At 36.2% G+C, this 20,569-nt stretch overlaps 1 protein-coding gene across 4 annotated transcripts in view; it reads left to right on the forward strand.

Annotated features, from left to right (window-relative positions):
• The window catches only part of WDR72 (WD repeat domain 72), a 199,966-nt gene extending 179,740 nt beyond the window's left edge, over positions 1-20,226 (forward strand). For all 4 annotated transcript variants that reach the window (XM_061182106.1, XM_061182105.1, XM_061182108.1 and 1 more), the window contains 2 exons: positions 14,399-14,503; positions 20,029-20,226. In XM_061182106.1, the coding sequence (XP_061038089.1) occupies positions 14,399-14,503; positions 20,029-20,084 (161 nt within the window). In that variant the 3' untranslated portion in view covers positions 20,085-20,226. The remainder of the gene's footprint in view (positions 1-14,398; positions 14,504-20,028) is intronic.
• The last annotated feature ends 343 nt before the right edge of the window (positions 20,227-20,569 follow it).

The raw sequence follows: 20,569 nt of genomic DNA on the forward strand, positions 1-20,569 counted from the left end.
TAATAGTAATAATATCGGATTTATTTACCTATTGCTTTCTAACCACTAGTCTACAGTCTACACTTTGCATGTTTTAACTCGTTTAATTGTAACAACAATCCATGCATTCAGTAGAATTATTACTATTAATCATTATTACTGTTATTACTATTTTGTAGATGAGGAAACTGAGACACAGAAAGATTAAGTAACTTGACTACAGTTACCCAGTTTGTGGATGAGCCACAATTTTATTTGAATTGGCTATTTTAATAGCATATGGATAAATTCCTGTAACAATAAGCTACTTGTCTTTCAGTTGTGAAAGCTTATTTTCTTTTAGCAGAGTCCTAAAACTAAATAGTGATTTTAAACAATGTTGAAGGAAATACTTATAAGAAACTAGCCAATTACAAAAGAAAAGCAACATATGTAATTCTCTCAACATCTAATCATACTATATCTTTCAATTAAATCATCACTCTTAGTAGAATCCCTGTATTGCCAAGTACAATCCTTGCCAAATAACCAGACACAATCATGGGCTTTAAGGATTACAAGTGACATAATAAAGGATAATGACCTAAAATTAAGCACAGCAATATAGAAAGCTACGACTGCCATGCTCTGTATAAGTCAGCAATCTATTAGATTTAATGTGAGATTAAGGAGCTGTGTAACCCGCAATTATGCTGTTTTTCATTAAGAAAAAATGTGATGATGGTGCTCTGTAAAATTCTTCCTTCTATTTACCTCTGTTTAATTGGATTGGGGACTGCTTAAACATCGTTGAGTTGGAGCTTATAAGTAGATGATCCCAGCTGTTTTTCAAAGCTTAAGGCAGCAGCCGGACAACATGATCATGTCAAGGCTCATGCAAAAGCCTTAATCCTACTTTTTTCCATCAACAAGCCACTGCAGCCCGGTGTTTAACCTTCTAAGTACTAAATATGCTTTGTCACTGCTTTGGTAGATTTGCCACTGAATTGTTATTGTTTAATGCTGTTAACTTCCCTTCTTATTTCCCTCTGCCTTTGGATACTGACCATGTTACCATTAGGAGTCTCAGCATGCAGTTGATATAAATGCAGCTGATATAAAACAAGCATAGAAATTTTGAATCATATTCAAAATATCAACTATATGTATATACACACACATAGATATCTTTATATATATGCTTTTAAAAACCCCTCTGTTTTGATTCATTAAAAGAAAAATGGCAGAGTCTGAATTCTGATGCCATAACCCACACCATTAGCCACTCTACATTCTGCTTGTAATAAAAATACACACACACACACACACACACACACGTAGTAGAGAATAGTGACTTGTTCGTTCATACATTTATCCAGTCACTTTATTCATTTGACAAATATTGAGCCCTTTTGTGTCTTTCCCCAAGCTCTACAGTAGATATGGGAGAGCAAGCATCAAGATGGTAACCAACTAGCCCCACAATCATAACATCTCAGCCAGTCTTTGGACCTCATTGTTGAAAGTAAATAAAATAATCTGGAGTCTCTTTTTTTTTCTAGCTACATTTTGCCTCATCCAAATATCTAGCATCTTAACCTCAGGAGTATCAGCTGTAGTTTTACCTAGATCAGCAATATCATAGTATTTAAAGAGTAAAGGTTAAATGGTCAAATTAGCTTCCCCTACAGCTACACATGCTACTTGGATGGTGATGCACTTTCTTTTCTCTTTTCCTTTGAAGGGTGAGTTGTAAAGGAAAGAGGGAGTGGCTCTCTGATTTGTCCCAGTGGCAGTAAGCAGCCAGCAGAAAAGCAGACACAGTTAATGCTCAGCTGCTCAGACCAGTCAAGCAAACTACCAAGTCCCAGCTGTGCCTCTTGATGTTTTCTGATTGCACCTACTCCTCAATCTGTGAACTGTTTTCTGGACTCAGATTCATCAAGCACTGCTGCTTTAAAAACACATGCAGGCAGGCATCCTAGGATATGCCATTATAAGCTGCTGCCAGGGGTTCTTCTAGGAGATAAATGGAATCAGTGTGAAGTAAATTAGTGTGAACCAGTCAATCTGAGTGTCAGCCTTGAGCCACTTCCATGGATAACTAGCTGGCTGAGTGCAGGCCAGGGTCTTCTGCCGTACGTGGGCTGGAATCTCTGAGACTCTGTTCCACAGGATGGGGGAACATTGGGGGGGGGTGGTTTATTCTTGGAAGAAGGCCAATTTGATCTATGTTTTAGATTTGTCAATGAAAAGGACTTGTAAAGTATTTTTGTTTACCTCCCTACTCTGGCTGTACTGAATGTCTCTAAGTTGGACAACTCCTTTCCTGTAGGAAATATGAGAGAAATGCCCTGGAAAGAACTGCTTCCTCCCTGCTTGAGCTGCCATTTTTCAGACTCCAACTGTGCTATGCTTGGTCTGAGCCTCCTAAAATCTTTAGGGTTTTAAAACAAAGTAATAACCATAATTTGGCAAAATGAGTTTAATACAAATCTCCTCTCCCTATTTGTTTTTTGAGGAATAAATCTGTGTGATCTTTAATTCATGAAGAAAGGGAGATTCTATGCAAAGCCTGATGATTGTGGTTCCCTGTAGATACCCAGCGTGGAAAATCAAATTTTGACCATCAGAGGAGGTGGGGGAGCCCCTCGATAGCCAATAGAATGAGAAAACCTTTTAAATAACTTAAATGTTCCATGGAAAGAATTTAGAGAAGAAAAAGCATATGAATGAATAGAGCAGTAAGAATTATTTAATATGATTAACTGGTAAGTGAAAATGGTTCTATTATGTAAAAATCATGTTTCCATGATTCAGTATTCCTTTAGAGATCATAGTCTGTTCTTACATTAAGATCACAAGAATTCATTTTATCTAGTTAAATTATGACAAATCTTTATTTCTTTTTCCCTTTATTACATTAATAAAAAATTTTTATCACCTCCTTCTCTGTAGAATGAAATATCAATGAGATGGTTAAACATGGAATAAAAATGTGTAAAATAGAATGAGCATAATTTTAGACCTCATATTTGGGGGAAATTTTTAAGAGCGTTTACACCCCCACCTTGGGAAGCATTTTGTCTTTCATAAGAGGAAAAAAAATCTATCTTGGAATAGAAACTTGGGCAAAACAATAATTGCTTAAATATTCAAAAAATAAGTTTATTTTCTATTTCTGGTCACCTTTTCTAAACTCATGAGTCTGGAAGGTAGCTTTTGCGTGCTTTATGTGACGGTATCACTATCATGGAGTCCATGGAGACGCATTTTATATATAAGAAACATTTCGGTATATAGAGTGTATATAGTCTGTGGATGCTAGATGGCATGAATCATAGCAAAGATCAAACCAAATGCTTTAAAAATTGAGTGACCCTTTCCTTGAACTAATGAAACAAAAATAGGATGTCCTGTGAGACCAAAAGTTGTTTTATGCCTGTATGCTGAGTTCAGAGAAATGAAGTCCCTAGGGGAAATTTAACTTTATGATTTATGAGGGTAAGGAAAAGAAAGTGGAAATCAGTGCATTTTCTGTTGTCTGGGTAGGTATAGTATTTTGCAATGTATAACTCTTATTTTACAAAGTCCTTTGAGAGGAATGGAAGTGAGTGTTGTATAAATGATGCTATGGCCTAGAGATCTTGCTCCACATGGTCCGCCAACATCTATATGACCTCATCAATGCTGAGAAAGTTGACTTCCTAACCATGGCCATCCGTAAGTAAGCTGCCCCATGAGTATTAGATTCACCATGTTTGAGGAACACGCATACTATCTATGAATTTCCAACTGTACGAGACAAGTTAAGAATGACAGAAACGGACACACAGGGTCAGCCCTATGCTTCTTCTAGCCCAGTCTTCTGATTGCAGCACTAGAGGTTCCATTGTGGAGAAACAAAATTGTCCTCATGACATCAGCCTCAAAATTTCAAGATGTGTCTGAAATATCTTGCTTCCCTATGAATGTAGCCCAGCGAGGTAGTCAGAATGGGATAAGAAGAATAACACAGGCCAAAAAAATGCTAGGAAACACAGAAGAAGGGGAAAAATCTATGTTAACTGTGGGCTGTTGAAGACTAAATGGAAAAGATGGCATTTGAGCTGAATTTTTAATAAGGGGGAGTTTTGGGAAGCAGAGAACTAGAGATTGGGGTGAGAGAGGATATCTCAAGATGGGGATCTTCACAAAGGTACCAATGTAGAAAATAAACGGCACATCCCGGGGACAATGGGTAGTCTTGTCCAGCTGTAGTGTATGGTATCAGAGTCTAAAACTCTCACAGCATCCACTGAGAAGCCTCTAAACGTGAGTTGAGACTGTATCCTGAAAGGCCTTGAAACCCTTGGCTCCAGAATCCCCCATTGATGACTGAATAGAGGTGATTGCAGAATTTTCTACACAGAAGCTACATGATTAGACCTTGGCTTTAGGGCTATGACTTTTCTCAGTTTAAAGAATTACTGCAGGGAGAGATACTTTTATCAGGCCATCAAAACAGAGGTGTGACGGAGAGTAGGGTGACAGTACAATCTTCTTGAAGGGTTGGAGGAACTAGAGGTGAGAAAACTGTGGTGGTAGATAGATAGAGCTTCTTGACAATTTTATAAATATCAGTCACTTTCTTCTTCACTTTTACTTCCATGCTAGAGTCTGGGTCTTCCTAATTTCTTTTTGAGATATTCTGATATTACATAAATTCTCCTCCCCTCAACTTGCCCCCAGAGCTTTGGTTGGCCTCTTAAATTCCATTGTGTCCTGTATTGGCTATAGTCCCTGGAGACATATGCAGGGTTTCAGGTGCAGAGGCAGGGTTTAGTTGTCGGTTTTCTCGTGGTTGGTTTATTGTGTTGATCTTTCCCTTCCTAAAATGCCAGGCTTCTGTTAACCATTTGCTTACATTTTTATATTGGCCTAATGTCCTTAGTCATAGCAAACGATAGCTCAGTCATGTTCCTGTTACATATACTTTGGATCATGTTTTCTTTCAATGTTTCCCAGAATTTACTATTCTGAAATGTGCACACACCATGTATTCCCACTGATTCAGCCTTACAATTGTTTTCTATAGTTAATCTAATCAACTGAATTTCTAATTCAGTTCCTGAACGTGAAATAGTTAACATTTCACGTTCAGAAACCCTTAGTTTCGTCTATAGTCCTGGAGATTCTACCACGTATTCTTCCAAATAATTTGAAACAATTTATTAAGAGAAGTATTATACACTAATCCAGGACATTGTTTTATACTGTCTTATCTAGAAATATCTGCTTGTCTCTCACCTTTTGTTTCCTATATCTTAGTTCTCTAATTATAACATCTCTTTTGTATCGAACCTAGTTTTCCGAAAGTCTCATTAGATTATGGTTGCTGGTTTCCCTTTATCCACTGCATGTTTGCTCTTTAAAACTTTACTTTCTTTAGGTGTGTTTCCTTTATCCTTTATTTATAGATGGTAATGGCTTGTCTAGTATCAAAATGAGACTCTCTACTACTTATCAAGTTTATTTCTATATTTTGGGGAACCATCTCTTAGAGATACTAGTACAAATACGGTGTTACGCAGTGACACAGCCTGAGGATTTGAAAAGGCAACTTTCCATTATTTATCCCCCAGAAAAATTAATATTTTTAAATGAGTGACTACAATTTATATGCATGACCATAAGAGGCAATCAATGCCAACAGATCACCTATGCTTTCTATGGCTGGTGTGAGTGCGTGTGTGAGAGAGTGATGCTTGCTACTGATTACATTATAAATACAGTGGTAAAGCACATTATTATCATCCAAGCATGACTTCCATTCAATTTCAATAATTTCTCAAGATATCAATTTCAATAATTTCTCAAGATATCACTAAGATGCCATTTTGATGTCATTCAAATAAAAATAAATCACATTCAGAGTACCCAAGCCTAATGATACAAAATATGGTAACGTAGACCTTTTCTTCCTTGCATCCTTCTTAAGGTTGACAAAGAATTAGAAAATGAAGGCATAGTCTAGATAATTTGATTTCCTTATTTTCCATTTCCTACCTAGGAGATGAAAGAGCTCTGACACTTGACTAACCATCTGAGACAAGCATTTTCCCCTGAGATAGAGACGGCTATCAGCTGGGGATTTGAGACTGCCTGCCAAGCATTCTCCCCACACTGATGGTGTCATTTTAGGTTCGGCCTATGGAAAGGTTGCTACTCTTACAAATTCCAGTGGTAGTGCCATTTGACGGTTTCTTCTTCCACTGATTCTAGAGGAAAATGTTTTTGGTATTTTTCCTTATGGATAACTGTAGACTTTGCTCTGGTTTAAATTGCCCTATGCTGTGAATCCTTATCTTAAGCTCACATATAAATCAAGTTTATCTCTAGTCTTAAATGCTAGCATGATGCTCTATTGATTGAAGGGTCTCTTTTGTTTTCCTGAACTTCTTCTAAATTTTCAAATGGAAGCTGGGTAGTTTACTACAAATTCCTCTTAGAATTCTCCCTTTACTGACTGTTCTTCAGTTTATCAATACGTGGGAATCTATTTGTTTTCTTCTTTGGAATCTATTCCTGCTTTCAACTTCTTGAACTTCTGAACAGTAAAATTAATTCATTTCTGTGTTTACCATAGATTCGGTCCTTATGAGAAAAGTCATATGAGTTTTACAAAATCTAAACTGCCTGAAGAGTGTGAGAGTTAATTTCTATACTTTCTTAGAACTCATTCATCACCTATACTTCCTTTCAGTGATGAAGGCGTCCTTTCAGATAAGATGTTCCTGAGTCCCCCTGTCCTGAATAATTATCTCTATGGTTTAATGTGAAAAGCTGGAATTGAGCTTGCTGATCTGACCAGCTTATTTCTTGCATCTAGAAAATCTCTTCTTTACCAAAATATAGATAAATACAAAAATAATAATAAGGAATATTTCCCTGGATTACTTCCACTCTGAATTTACTCAATATTGACCAGGGACCAAAGCTGTGGAAATTATTTTGATTTGATGATTAAAAAATAAAAATAAAAAAAGGTGCTTGCTCATCTACTTACCACTTCTCTCCTTGGAACGCTGCTTGCCAAGGAGCTGGTACTCTAAAGGAGCACATAAAGAAATCCAGGCAAACCTCTCATAGGTAACTCTGAGAATTGCCTTTTGGGGAAGGTGGAGGAAGAAATGCAGCAGAAAAAAAGGGAAGTTGCATTTTTCCCTGTTATTTCCTTTTCTACTTCTCAGATTACACATTTCCTTTTTCATATTCTCCCCATCCTACATCCAATATGTCTCTACAGTCTGTTTCAGTCTGAGAGTTTAAATAATTTGATTAGAGTTGGTTTTCATGCCAGGCTTGAGTAAGACAAAGTACTTCATGGGCTTCAGTTTTACATATAAAAGGAATAGAAAGAGTTGGGGTTCTACTGATTCTCCCTGTAAGAGATTTGACACGAGGAAAATACTATTCCATAGGAGTACCACATCCCTGTATAACACTGTCCATTCATTCAGCAAACAATAATTGAGAACGTCTTCATGTCTGGGGTCCTGAAACCAAGATGGGGCCAGTCTTCAGAGGAGTCTAATGCCAATTCAGCCCAACCCAACCCAGATCTAACTTCCAGGCCATGGCTTGTCCACTGCAGGTTTGCTTCTTGCAATTACTTCATGGACCCAATTAATTTAGTTTAGGATGATTCATCTTGTACTGAAGTTCATGTAGTTCATATTTGCCAAATTGATCAATGAAGAGAGGGATTGTTTAAAGAAATTAATAGCATAAATATGATTCTAAGAAGGGTAAGGTATAACTTATTTTTTTTTAATTTGGTTTTAAAGATTTTTTTACACCATTGGTAAATATCTGATGGATGTTTCTTTTTTTTTTTTAATTTGGTTTTAAAGATTTTTTTACACCATTGGTAAATATCTGATGGATGTTTCTATGCCAAGGAGTCACTTTGTTTGTTCTCAGGAGTAGCCATACTGCAGCCTCAGTCCTTTCTTGGTCATCTTTCGATAGGCCTGCCTCACCCTGGCATTGCAACTACCAAAGAAGCTCTCTGAAGCTGCCCTGACTTCCTCTGTCCCTCAGTCAGATGGAGATTACTACTTGTAGGAAAATATCAATCTTAATTGAGAAAGGGCCTCAAAAGCCTTCATTATTTCCAAGGTTACTGTAGTAGCCACTTATCCTCTTAGTATCCTGTTCAGTGATATACTCAGTGGTTGGTTGGTCTTGGATTCTTAACTGGCAGGAAGAAGTCAAGGAAGTTGTCCAGTCCAATTCTCTCATTTTATTAATAAAAGCACCCGAGTCCAGGAAAGTGAAATGACATGCTCAAGGTCACACTATTAGGAACAGAAGTGGAATTAAAAAACAGATCTTCTATTAACTGAGCTTTTTTCTAGTACAACATGCCTCCCCCAGCCCCACCCCTGGGGAACTAAGAAGTTCATCTCTGTAATGAAGTTGTTGGTATTCACCTTTGGTTCAATTAATACATATATTCGGGTAATAAAAAATGAGGAATTTTATCTTCCCCAAAATAAGGCAGATAGGATCTCCTTCTTTATGTAGTCTGCCTGTTGGCATTAGTAATAGATTGTGGAGGTGTTTGGGTATATTTAAACTATAAACCCTATGCCTGACCTTAAGATTTCTCCCTTAAACTTCAAGTGAAATTAATCATTGGTTTTTTTAATTCTTAGAAATTCTTGTTAGCCGCTTTACTCAGTCATTTCATAAATAGTCCAAGTATCTCCCTTGTGTCTTACATTAGGCTAGAGATGTATTTGCTTATTTACCAGCCTTACCAAAGCAACCCATTGCTCAAACATCCTGGATAACAGGAATATTTTTATATCTTAGAGGAATAAAACATTATTTAAAAAGATGCAGTAACCAATTAATACTTCTTTCTCATTCACATTTATCTTCCCTCAGATTAGACATTTAGCTGTTTGTGTCACTGTAGAAGTTAGCTACAAATTTTTTTCCCTTAGATAGTAAAGAATTTGATCCTCTGCATAAGTATATTATATATCACAAAATATTTAAATAAAATAATAATTCCAATTCTATATATCTAGTTAGGATACCAAAATAATAGTTACTCTTCACAACATTTGGAAAATTTATTTCTTTACCAACTGAAAAAACCTCATGTTTAAAGCAATTCACACTAGAAAATGTCAGCCAGAAAATAATATTCTGTGTCAGATTACAATTTCTGAAAGATAGTAAAACACGTAAGTCTAATCTTAACTCATCTTGCTGAACTTGTCCATAAAACAGTTATTTCTTAGTTATAAAGCAGCATTAGATATTTTATTTAATTCTAGGCATTCCTATATGATATTTTTTTCCAGTTTCCAGTCCACACTGAACACAAAGTAAGCCTGAAGTCTGATGCAGGATGTAGCTATTGCTATTCAAATGTAATCAGGAGGTCCCATCACTTGATTATCTCAGTAGATACTCTTTAAGTAGGGGTAATATGTACATAGCTCTTTAGCTGGATATGTTTTTCTGATAAGACATCTGTCCAGAGAGAACCACTTTGTAAACTGAATTTGTGGTCTGTTCAAATGACATCCTCTTTGTTTACAACCTTAGTGTTATCACTTAAAGTCTTTTCCCTGATTATGCCTCCTCCTAATTTAAAACATATTGCAGTTTTTCATGATCTGTCAGGATTGCGTTAGTATTTAATTCTATTGTACTTGAACTTACTGTAGTTTTTCTTCCTTCTAAACCTGTAGAAAGATTTTTTTCGTTGATTCATAGTGATGCCTTATTGAGAAGAGACCTAAATTATCAGCCAAAGAAGTGATCAACTCTTGTCCACCATATTGAGCTAGTAGATTTGAACTCAGGTCTTTGACTTCTTTTCCACTGCTTATTCCTCAAATCTGAGTGGACTTTTAGTCTTTCATGACCTCTGTAACATGCACATTATTTTTATGCCTTTGAATAAGATGCAATTAAGATTTTTGTCTGAGTTTTATCTGCTAATACAGTGGTTTAGTCTATTCAATTGACCAGCATGTCAAACTGTTATACCTTTTTATGAATGATTTTCCTATCAATATCTCCAGTGCTTCCTAAAACTCCATACATATGCTGGATGGGATCTATTTTTTAATCATTTATAAGTCATCATATTGAAAACATTATTTGGGCTGCAAATTTTATTCACACTGAGAATGATATGGATTTTTACACAAGGGCTCTATATATACTACAGTACTGGCCTAGCTTGGTAGAATCAGCTGCTGTTTGTGGAGATGGATGGAGATTTTTCCCAGTGGTCATTCTCTCACTGGGAGTGGGGAGGATGTTTCTTAAAGTTGTTTGTTGCCTTGGCCTAGCCACCTTCAAAATTTACTGAAAATTTCCACAAATGATGAGAAAAGGCAGGAAGGAGTTTTTAGACATTAACTGAAAACAAAATAGAGAATAGAGAGAGGTAAAGGAGCATAACCACTGCTGACCCTGTCACATTTTTTTTCAGTAAATTCTTCTATAGTGTCTTTGTCATACAATTTTCTGTGCTTCCTCAGTATATGTTCTTAAGTGTAATTTAAAAACTGATTTTGTATTGTCTACAGTTGAACCATTTATTTCTTTAGGAATTTCTTTAACACTAATTAAGCACACCATAGTCAAAAACATCTTTACAAAGTACGTGGACTTCTCCCTCTATCTAGCTTCCAAAGATATTACAAAGATATTTAGAACACTGGCCTTCTAGTTGTCAATATTTTGAGGTATGTGATGAATAAATGGAACAGCCTTACATCTTTCAGTGGTAGAACTGTCAAGAAGTGTTCGTCTCTTTTGCCCCTCGCCCCCCAAATGCAGACTATTTCAGAATGCATTACAGAGGAAATAAACAGTTGATTTTAAGTTAAGGATGAGCCTAGCAACCATTTGCACTGTATTGACATCAAAAGTACCTCTCTGCCAAGCTCTAAAATGCATCTTCAAAAACTACTGAAAATATCCAAGAACTTTAGTGATGAGCTACAAATGGACTTTAGTATTGATAAATAAAAGTCAATATGTATAGTGAAAGGACAGCTTACTGTGATAAATGGGCCCAACATCAGTACAGATCAAATTATTGACTATCTACGGCAAGGAAAAACCTGTCTATAGCTAACTTCTACAGGTGAGAAGAATTAGCCACAACAGCAATTCAAGAAAAGCTCAAAGAGACATGTAAGGAGAATTCATTAAAAATACATACAAAAGTAGGCAGTAACAGTCTGTTAAATATATCTGTGACCCCAGGCTAATGTATTTCTTTGGCCAGGCCTGGGTTCACACCTTTTTCTTTTGCCTTGAATGAGCTCCCTTTGGGCTACCCATATTCCCTCTCAAGGAGATTTAATTTAAATTTCACTTCCCAACAAACCCTATTGCAGGGGAATTACGTCTGCATTCCTAAAAACCATGTCACTCTTGGAATATTGTCTCTAATGCTCCTACTAGTTACTTTTTATTATACCTCAACTAGATCACAAGTTGTATGCGGGCACATTAAAAGTGCTTCGTTTTTTTTGTCCCTCACATGGTCTAGCACAGAGCTCTACCCATAATAATGACTAGATCAATATTTGTTGATTTCATCAGTTTTGAAATGATTCATTTACAGAAGCCTAGGCCACACATCATGTCAGAGTTTACTGATGAAACATCACAAGAAACACCCAAAAGAATAAGTGCAAAGATTGGCCTATCAAAAAAAAAAAAAAAAAAAAAAAAGTGGAATGGCAGTAATCAACCTCTCCAATGTCTGTTGTTCCCAATTGACAGAATGTAGGAATTTCTTCCACAGTGGATTTAATTGGATACTCTATAAACTACCCAGTAAAAAAATGGTAAATCTTGTACCATCTCAAATTTGGAAGCTAAAGTGTAATTAAGCAAAATATCTGAAGAACAACCCTTTCTACTCTCCTACCCCCACACAAAGCACACCCTCCAAAATCAGAGGTGGAGAAAAAAATAGCTGCATGGTACCTTATACTGTGAGTTTAATAAAGACCATGCAGTTAAAACTACATCGAACTTTCCAGTTTTCTTGAAAGATTTGGTATGTCAGTTTATCCTGGGACCACTTTATTGCCAGTAAAAATGGTTGCAAGCGTTGACCTTGTTGTTCTAATACCATGCTCTCTTCAGCTCTTTGAGGCCCCTGTGTCTAGAAGAACCTTTTGGAGGAATGAATAGATAAATGAATAGATGCAAGTTTTAGATGAAAGAATAGTGTATGGGATCACAAGTGTGATGCAGTTGCCCAAGTAAACACAGATGCTACTTCATTCGTTGTTAGTAATAGATTTAGTTGTATGGTTAATTCCCTATTATAAATACCAATGTAAGTATCTCAGAAAATTAACAAGATATATAGAGAAAAAAAAACATTAAAGCAGGCCAGAAAATTTTGACCAATGTAATAGTACTCTGCAACTTTGATGCATTTAATTATTCCACTTAAACCTTTCACAAAAATCTATGGATTCAAAAATAATCTGTAAGTATGATCTAAACTGAGGAAAACCAAATTAAAGGCAGTGACACCAAAATAACTACTTAGGCCATACATACTACTTAGGTGTCTCCTCCCAAGTCATGGACTAACCCACACCACCATTTTGTAAATATGCATCTTTTATCTCAAGTGGGCCTAAATAAGAAACCGAGCAGATCAGGTTGAAGATAACTCAAAGCACATATCCTCTTGGTTCGGGAGGACATCCAGCATGGCACTTCTGCTTCATTCATTTGTTCATCCATTCACCCATTGTACAGATCCTTCAAGAATACTTTCCATAACCCAGGGCATACAGAGGTAAATAAAACAGACATGGTACCTACTTCCTTTTTTTTTTTTCCAGAAAACTCAAATGCATAAAATGAAACATTTGGTATATTTATTCAAAATCAGAATGTTGTATATTTTTTCTCATATTTTGTTCCCATACAAAAAGTTTTAGAAAAGCAGTGAATTCAAACGCTACACTTGCCCTTCCACAGAAAAGAGCAGCACTCTCTGTGTTCTGAGAGGGTGGGTGAAACTGGCAAGAGTATTTGGACCAGAATCATGTTGTAAGTCACCTTTAAATGTGTATATGTGGGCCTCAGGTTATGGTCACCACTGTTATGCACAGTCCATGAAAACAAGACAAGGAGTCTGGGAGGTGTGAGCTCTCCTAAGGCTGCTTTGGACCTCAGGCGGCCCTCCTTTGTCTCACTTATCGAATGTGTGAAGCAACACAAGCTTTAGCCTCTCCATTTGCTCCCTTATCTCCTAAGGGAGGCTTACGAACAGCGGCCAGGCCCACTCCCCTGGGCCAACAAACACATTATTTCTTATAAATATCTATGTTATATATATAAACATATTATGACTTATAAATCTATATTTTCTCTATTGCATTTATGGCTTATAAATAATATGTTGTATGTGTTATCAAGACCTGGGAAGACAGTGGTACTTTCCACCGAAGCAATTTGTGATAGACAAAATTCCATTTTGTTTGGCTTCAGACAAGTAAGTATGACATAATTTATATTACTGAAGGCTTGCTTTGTTTTGTTATTCAGAGTGTCATGAAGACCATGAAGACCATGTCTACTTTTCCTGACAAATGATTCCTTGAACAAATATAATAGGGAAATATGTTACTTGTGGAGAGAATTTAGACAAAGTAGTACAACTCGTGGAAAAATGTGGAAACTTAAGTCTGTGTTTCTCTAACAGAGCTAGTAGTTGTAATGTGTTTATAGGAAATTTTAGATTCCTACGCTGGCTTCTGTTTCTGTTCATAATTCCTACTCAGAAAATATATCATGACAGTTGTGTGAAGACCTACCATTCAAAACACCAGCCCTCCTTATTATCATTTGCAACATATTCATCCTATCTTAAATTTATTTTTATAGGGCTTTTTATTTGTGTTTGGAACAATAGTTTTTAATTTGATGAAAGAGAACCAAAATGCATAAAAAGTGTTCATCCACTGTGATTTGTGTGACAAAAGGAACCACTGCAACAGCATAGAGCTGGTCTAATTGAACAGCCTGATGTTCTTCCTTCTGTGTCCTGTTGCTGTTAATTGACTACATTGTTTTAGATTTATGCATTAAAAATAGGATTTCTACTTCGAAGGGATCACTTTGTTACTTTGTAGCTTTTAAGCTGATGCCATGAACTTATTTTTCTTCTAAGATAAAGTCTCATCTATAGATTTTTCAACTAATTACATGTCTGCCAATACATACTTAGAGGATACATTTTATTTCAATTTATTATTTGTGTTTACATAGTGTGTCCCTGGAAATATCTGTGGAAATAAAAGGAAATGTTTAATGGTGTTTATTACTACTTTTTCATCGCTCTCTTTCTTTCTTTGCTCTCTCTCTCTCTTTTTAATAGCTCCAGTCAGTCCGGTCAAGCATGACAGCAACTCAAACTCGGCAAACTTCCAAGACACCGAGGACATGCCTGACAGATGTGTCTTGGAAGAGTCTGAGAATCCAGGTGAAAGCCATTTAAAAATAGTCAAGTATAAATGATAAATTTGACACAGCTTTGGGGTCCTTGGAAGAGAGTGGGGGGAGAGGACATTGTAATGCTGTTTTCTCTTAGCAGCTGCACTGTCAAATTAATGGTCACCTCCAGGGGTCACAGTGTGGAGCTGTTATCTTTTCCTCTTTCATCAAGAATTCAGCTGGAGGAAGTACAAAGGCTTTATGACCGAGAAGGGAAGCTGACACTATTAGTTCATTATCATCAATTTTAGGCTAAACTGGTTAATAGGGGCAGAGATTGGAAACTGGAAAAATGGCAACATTTTAAATATTTCAAATAATGGGATCAAGTGGAAATGGAGAATTAGGGAGAAAAGAGAAACAAATCGTCATCATTACTATCTGTTTACCTCTCTAAATACAAACAGAACTCTAACCGGCTTGAGAGGATTTTAGCATAACAGTAATGAACGAACGGACAGTGTCAACTGTTTAGAACAAAACAAAATAGTAACCCTTCCTCACTCAATAAAATTTACCCTATGTCCAAGTTACTAATGTTTGTATTCTCTTTGTGGGAAGAACAGACAGAAATGTGCTGGAAGGATATGTCCAGGAACGCTTAAGCATAAATTTTTGTTTTTGTTTTGTTTTGAAGCATGCCTCGTCTTAACAACTAATTAATTGAGAAAAAAAAATCTTGTGAGAGTTGAATGACAATTCCTGGTTCACTACAAAGCCATAAGGTGCTAGAAGATGCCTTATTACCATGAGCGAAAGAGTTAACTATCTTCCCCCACTGAACGTTTTTCTTTCCTGTTTTCTCTGGCCGCTGTGTACTCTCTACCCTCTCGCATCTTTGTGTGCTGATCCTTGTATCAGATTTTTGATTCATCCTCTCTGTGGCCTGTCAGCTTAGTTAAGAGATTTCCAAATCTTGTAGCCTTCGCTGACAGGGGGCAGCTGCAAACAGTCCCCTGATCCTTCCCCGAGGAGAGCTACTGAGATTTAATTTTCAGTGAAAGGTGCAGCCTGCAATCTACGTCAGGTCCCCTAAGTCATCTCGGAACCCCGATAGGCCCAGTGGCAGTGGCTTGTATTTCAGTCCCCTCTACTACACCAAGATTCCTCAAAAGATGAACTGCTGCTGGGTGTCTGTTCTCAGCCACACTTCTGCTTCAGCATCCATGGAACTGAGAAATGGCATCTTTAGCAATGACAGAAATTTTTCATTAGCACATTAGCCCCACCCCCTGCCATAATATCCAAACGACAAATGTAGATGTGTCCCACGTGAAAAGGGAGCGGGTAGTGGTAGCATCAGATTTCTATTAAAATTATTTTTAAATTACATTTAGTTCTGACTAAAATTTTGTCTAATTTTTACTAGGTTTTTAAACTGTTTCAAAAACAGTTTTAAAACCTAGTTTTTAAACTAGGTTTCTATCAATCATTTAACAGGCAGTTAAATCCACGAGGCAAGTTTTTAACCGAAGTGTTCATTGCTTTTGGCAAAAATAGCTCAGCTTTATACTGTTACAAAAGTAGAAAAAATTTCAGTCATCCCTCAATATGAGTGGAATTGTAGTGAGATTCAAATATAGCATAGTCTATCTGATTGATATAAACAAAAGGATATATCAAAAAAGAAAGATCAATTAGAAAATATAGGTGCTGATAAAGAATCTTAACTTAAAAAGTGAGTACCATTCTATACATTGGACATCATTAAACTGGTAATAAAGAATGAATTACTCTGGCTTTTTCCTCTGTCCATTCCTGCATTTTAAGACATCTTGCCTTATAGGCCTAGAAACCTCTGGAGAGTTCACTACTGGTCTCACTGCCTTCCACTGAGAATTTGTGGCTTGGTTGTCATGGAGACATCGTATTTCTCCAAGAATTGCTCATATTGATCCGTGGCCAGGCGTAAATGGCCAAGCGAGTGTGAGGAATAAAGGGGGCTGGGCAGTCCTATAAAATGACCAGGGCTTGTGGGTTGGAAATAAGCTCATAGCAAACACTTAGGTAAAAAGAAAGAAGCAGTTTTATTTTGTTTCAAGATTTCTTTCTGCACTTTGGGCCATTGTCTTCCTTCTCTATGAACTGAAGGAAACTTGTTAGTCACTTGTCATGTCAGATCTTTGGTGCTTGTCCTGACACAGCTGTCAGCCTTCCAGCTCTGTGCAGTTCAGGGACACACAACAAAGAGGCAGTGACATGAATTATTTATTGCTCCTTGTGTGGATAAAATTCTGTGATAAGAAATTAAGACACTTCTGACAGAGGTGCTTGTTTAGTAAGAAAGATTTTGATGAGAGAGCGCAGTTCCTTGAAGTCTGAGCATTTGAGAGGCAAAATTCTTAAAACTGAGCATGAAGGAAGATTTGTGAAATTGGTGGCATGGTGGGACTTCCTTGTACTGTGAAAATATGACTGTCCACTTCTCAGCGTCCAAAAATTAACTTCAAAATATCAAGTCATTCAAATGTAGGGGCTCCAAAACTATAAACATTACTTTGGTTGTTTAGTTACCTCTATTTACCATGTACATGTGGTGTTTCTCTGGAAAGCATGTTTAACTGCCTTTGTTAGAAGAAAAAACAAAATTTGGGATTTTTAAATGGTAAACTTTGAGATGTTCTCAAACCAATAGAGCTGCTTCAGTAGCTAAGCTTATAATTTCATTAGTATAGTCATTATTTCTTGTATGGAAAGGAGTGTATTTAAATCTGAATGAATTATTCTTACCATTTTCACCTGGAATATTATCACTCATTTAAAATTCTTTTTAACATTTTCATGTACATGCAAAATCCCCTAGTTACAAAGTTGAATGTGGTCAGTCTTTTGGCTTTAATGGATATTGACCTTACATGGTTTTATCTATGCAATTCTAAATGACTAATATATTTATTACATCATTTTTAATGAATAGCCCAGTTGTTCAAACAGCATCTGGAAAATGAAAACAAAAAAATCATTTTCCTATTCAAGCACAGTTCAAGAATATTGCCTCATATATTCTTCTCTCCAAGGAAAGATTTCTTGGCAAATTCTCTAAACATCATATTACTTTAGCTCATATAGCTTTATATTGCTCATATCAACTAATTTGCATTTGCAGAGAGTAAGAAAACTTGAAGTGCAGAAAAACTAAAACAATTTTTTAAAAGATGAAGTTGAAATTTTTAAAATGTTGATAGAGCATTTAAAAATATCAGTAATAAAATCAAACTTTTAGAATTTATATAAAACAGTAAGGTTGACTTTGCAAATTGACTGTCTTTGAATAAAATGGGTTTTGAACTCAGTATGTAGATTGTTTATTTTTTCATTGACATCACTGCTTCTCCAGCACTGAATTGACTAGGATGACCCATTTGTAAATGGCCCGGAGTGTGCATATAGGTCACAATTTAGATACCTGGTGGAGTGGTCATTCACCCAGTCTCTAAAGCGCTCTACCTTATTCATCATGCCATTGTGATCTCTTTATTGGTTCAAGCTGTATACCCAGGTGAGTGCCTGCAGTCCATTAAGGTTGGCAGAGCACCTTTAGACCAGAGCATTCTTGTTACTCTGAGCCAGCTAGTGAACCTGCAGGTCTTGTCTGATCGGTTAAGGCCTCCCTCAGCAGTGTCTTTTCTTTGGAATAATTCATTAGCAAAGAGTTTTGACTCACAGGTGAATCCCAGATTGAAGTTTCTGGCTTAGACTCTGTGAAGTCTACTGGCTTCTTCACCAGCCTTTATACATTCCCGGAACCTGTGGGAATAACTTCAATGTCTAGTAATAGAAGCACTGAGACAACATGTGAACTTGCAGCTCCCTTTTTTGAGTTTTTAGGGCCATTAGGCTTTCTTTGTTTGGCTCTTTAAGGCCTGGTTGCTTTTGAATCTGAAAGATGTTATCACAAAAATAGTTCAGTTTAGTCTTTCGATGGTTAACTTCTTATTAACTGTTTCATGCACAGTGATTATAGCTCAATCCCCACTCTCCAGAATATTAAAAAAGTGTTCCTTGCCCCTCATCCTTGTACTCATGATGATAAAAAATTTAGTGTGACATTCACAAATTTTATCCAAGTGTTAATGAGAAACCTTGAGCTTTTATCACCTTATTGGCTTGGAAAATTAAGAATTTTACTTCCTAGTGCACGAGGGATAGTGCACTTAAAAATAGCTTCAGCTGAAAATGGTAGTGACAAGAGAGAGCTTGGAAGTACAAAAAAAAAAAGGATTCAGATAAGCATTTTTATGTCATTCTGAAGTAGTTTATAATCAGTACGCATCTGCCATTAACAGAACACTTTAGTGGTTTTTATATAGCACGTTATGTGTGTAGATCCACATACATCATTGTTAATCAATATTGCATTTGCATGAATCTGACGAACAAAACTAGGTTTCTTACAGTTTCCTAGGGGATACTACATTGTGAAAAGCCAAGGTTTTTTTTCGTTTTTGTTTTTTTTTGTACTATTCTGGCTCATGAATCACCAGCAAAAATCAGGTAACAGAAAGTAGGACAGATTCAGGAGTGGAGTGCTGGAGATGGCTGATGATGATGCGCGAAGCAGGAAAAATGTAGAATGTGCGAGCAGCCCATCAATCATAGCCATCAAGAACACACTTCTTATGGTGAGTGGTAAAAAAAAAGTTCCAGAAGAAGTAAGAACAATTTCAGTAGTAAAAACATGTAAGCTCCGTCTTCTAGTCGTGTTTAACAATATCAGTATTGTAAATAATTTAACCAAAGGGAAATTTTTAAGCATTAATCTAATGACCTTTAAAGGACATACAATTCTAGGCATATATATGTAATACATATATAATACAATTCTGAATATTGGTTAGCTAAAGTAAATAATCAGCTTTTTGAGTTTTTGCCAGTAGGAGTGGGAGTTACTATGATTGGTCACATCATTAATATAAATGTGTTTAGAAGTTTAGTTTACTGAGGCACAAAGCTCCAATTATTCAAATTAACTTAATCAAGTGATCTTTTAGCCTGCAATAATCATCCAAGTAGTCTGAGAAGTACGTGTGTACTTTTTTTTTTTTTTATTCCATAGCTCAAACCATATTTCAGCTGACACTTATAACATTTGGTCCTAAAACTGCAGTTGTGAGTTTCTCTAAGAACAATTCAGCTGCTTGAAATTTATGGAAATTTACTAATTTCAAACTCGATTCATCTTGTTGACAACTTTTTACCTTTCTCGGTGATTAAAACAGACCTATACCAATAAGATGTGCAATTAAAATACATTTACCTGAGGCCTGGTTTATAAGAATTTCTTTATTGTCTTAACATTTTATTTCATATAGAAAAAGAAATGTAGAAATTATAGGTAATTCCTTTCTCTTCCTTCCTTCTTCCATTTCTTCCCTTATTTCTTTCCTTATTTCCTCACTCCTTTCATCCTCCCCTCTCTCCCACCCTTCCTCTCTCCTTCCTTCCTCCTTCCCTTTCTTCTCTCTTATTTCTTTATTTCACCATATAACCCAAGATAATCTGTTTTCTTTCCAGGTGAACGAAGGCATCATTTATGGATAGCAAAGGTGTGCTCCTGCAAGCTGTGCTAAATGGAATCTCATCTGTAGAACTGGATTTGGACAAATTAAGAAACCCCAAACATGCCAGTTGTTTATCATTGTGTATAAGCTATGTTGTTATTAGTCTAGTTATTAGTTTGTAGTAAATTTGCTGATACTTTGGCCAGAGTCATTACCGATGGAAAATATTCAAATTCATCTAATTTTAGAAAATCATTGTCTAAATCATTCGATGCCTCTTACTTTTGTTTGACTATTTCCAACAAGGAGTGCCAGCCCACAGACACAAATGTAATACCATTTTAGATTTTCTTCCATTTTTCAGTTCCTGAATTATATAACCCTATTGCTTTTAAACAATGTAACAAACAATGCTTTTAAATTTAATGTTGCTTAAATGTATTTGATCTAAAATTTTACCAAATTTGTTTGATTTGTTAGGTTAGGACATTTTGTCTTAGTAGATGCTTTAATTCAGATCAATCACCCTATGGTAAATCTCATCCTTAAGCATG

Source organism: Eubalaena glacialis, chromosome 2 (genome assembly GCF_028564815.1).
Source record: "Eubalaena glacialis isolate mEubGla1 chromosome 2, mEubGla1.1.hap2.+ XY, whole genome shotgun sequence".
NCBI lineage: Eukaryota > Metazoa > Chordata > Mammalia > Artiodactyla > Balaenidae > Eubalaena > Eubalaena glacialis.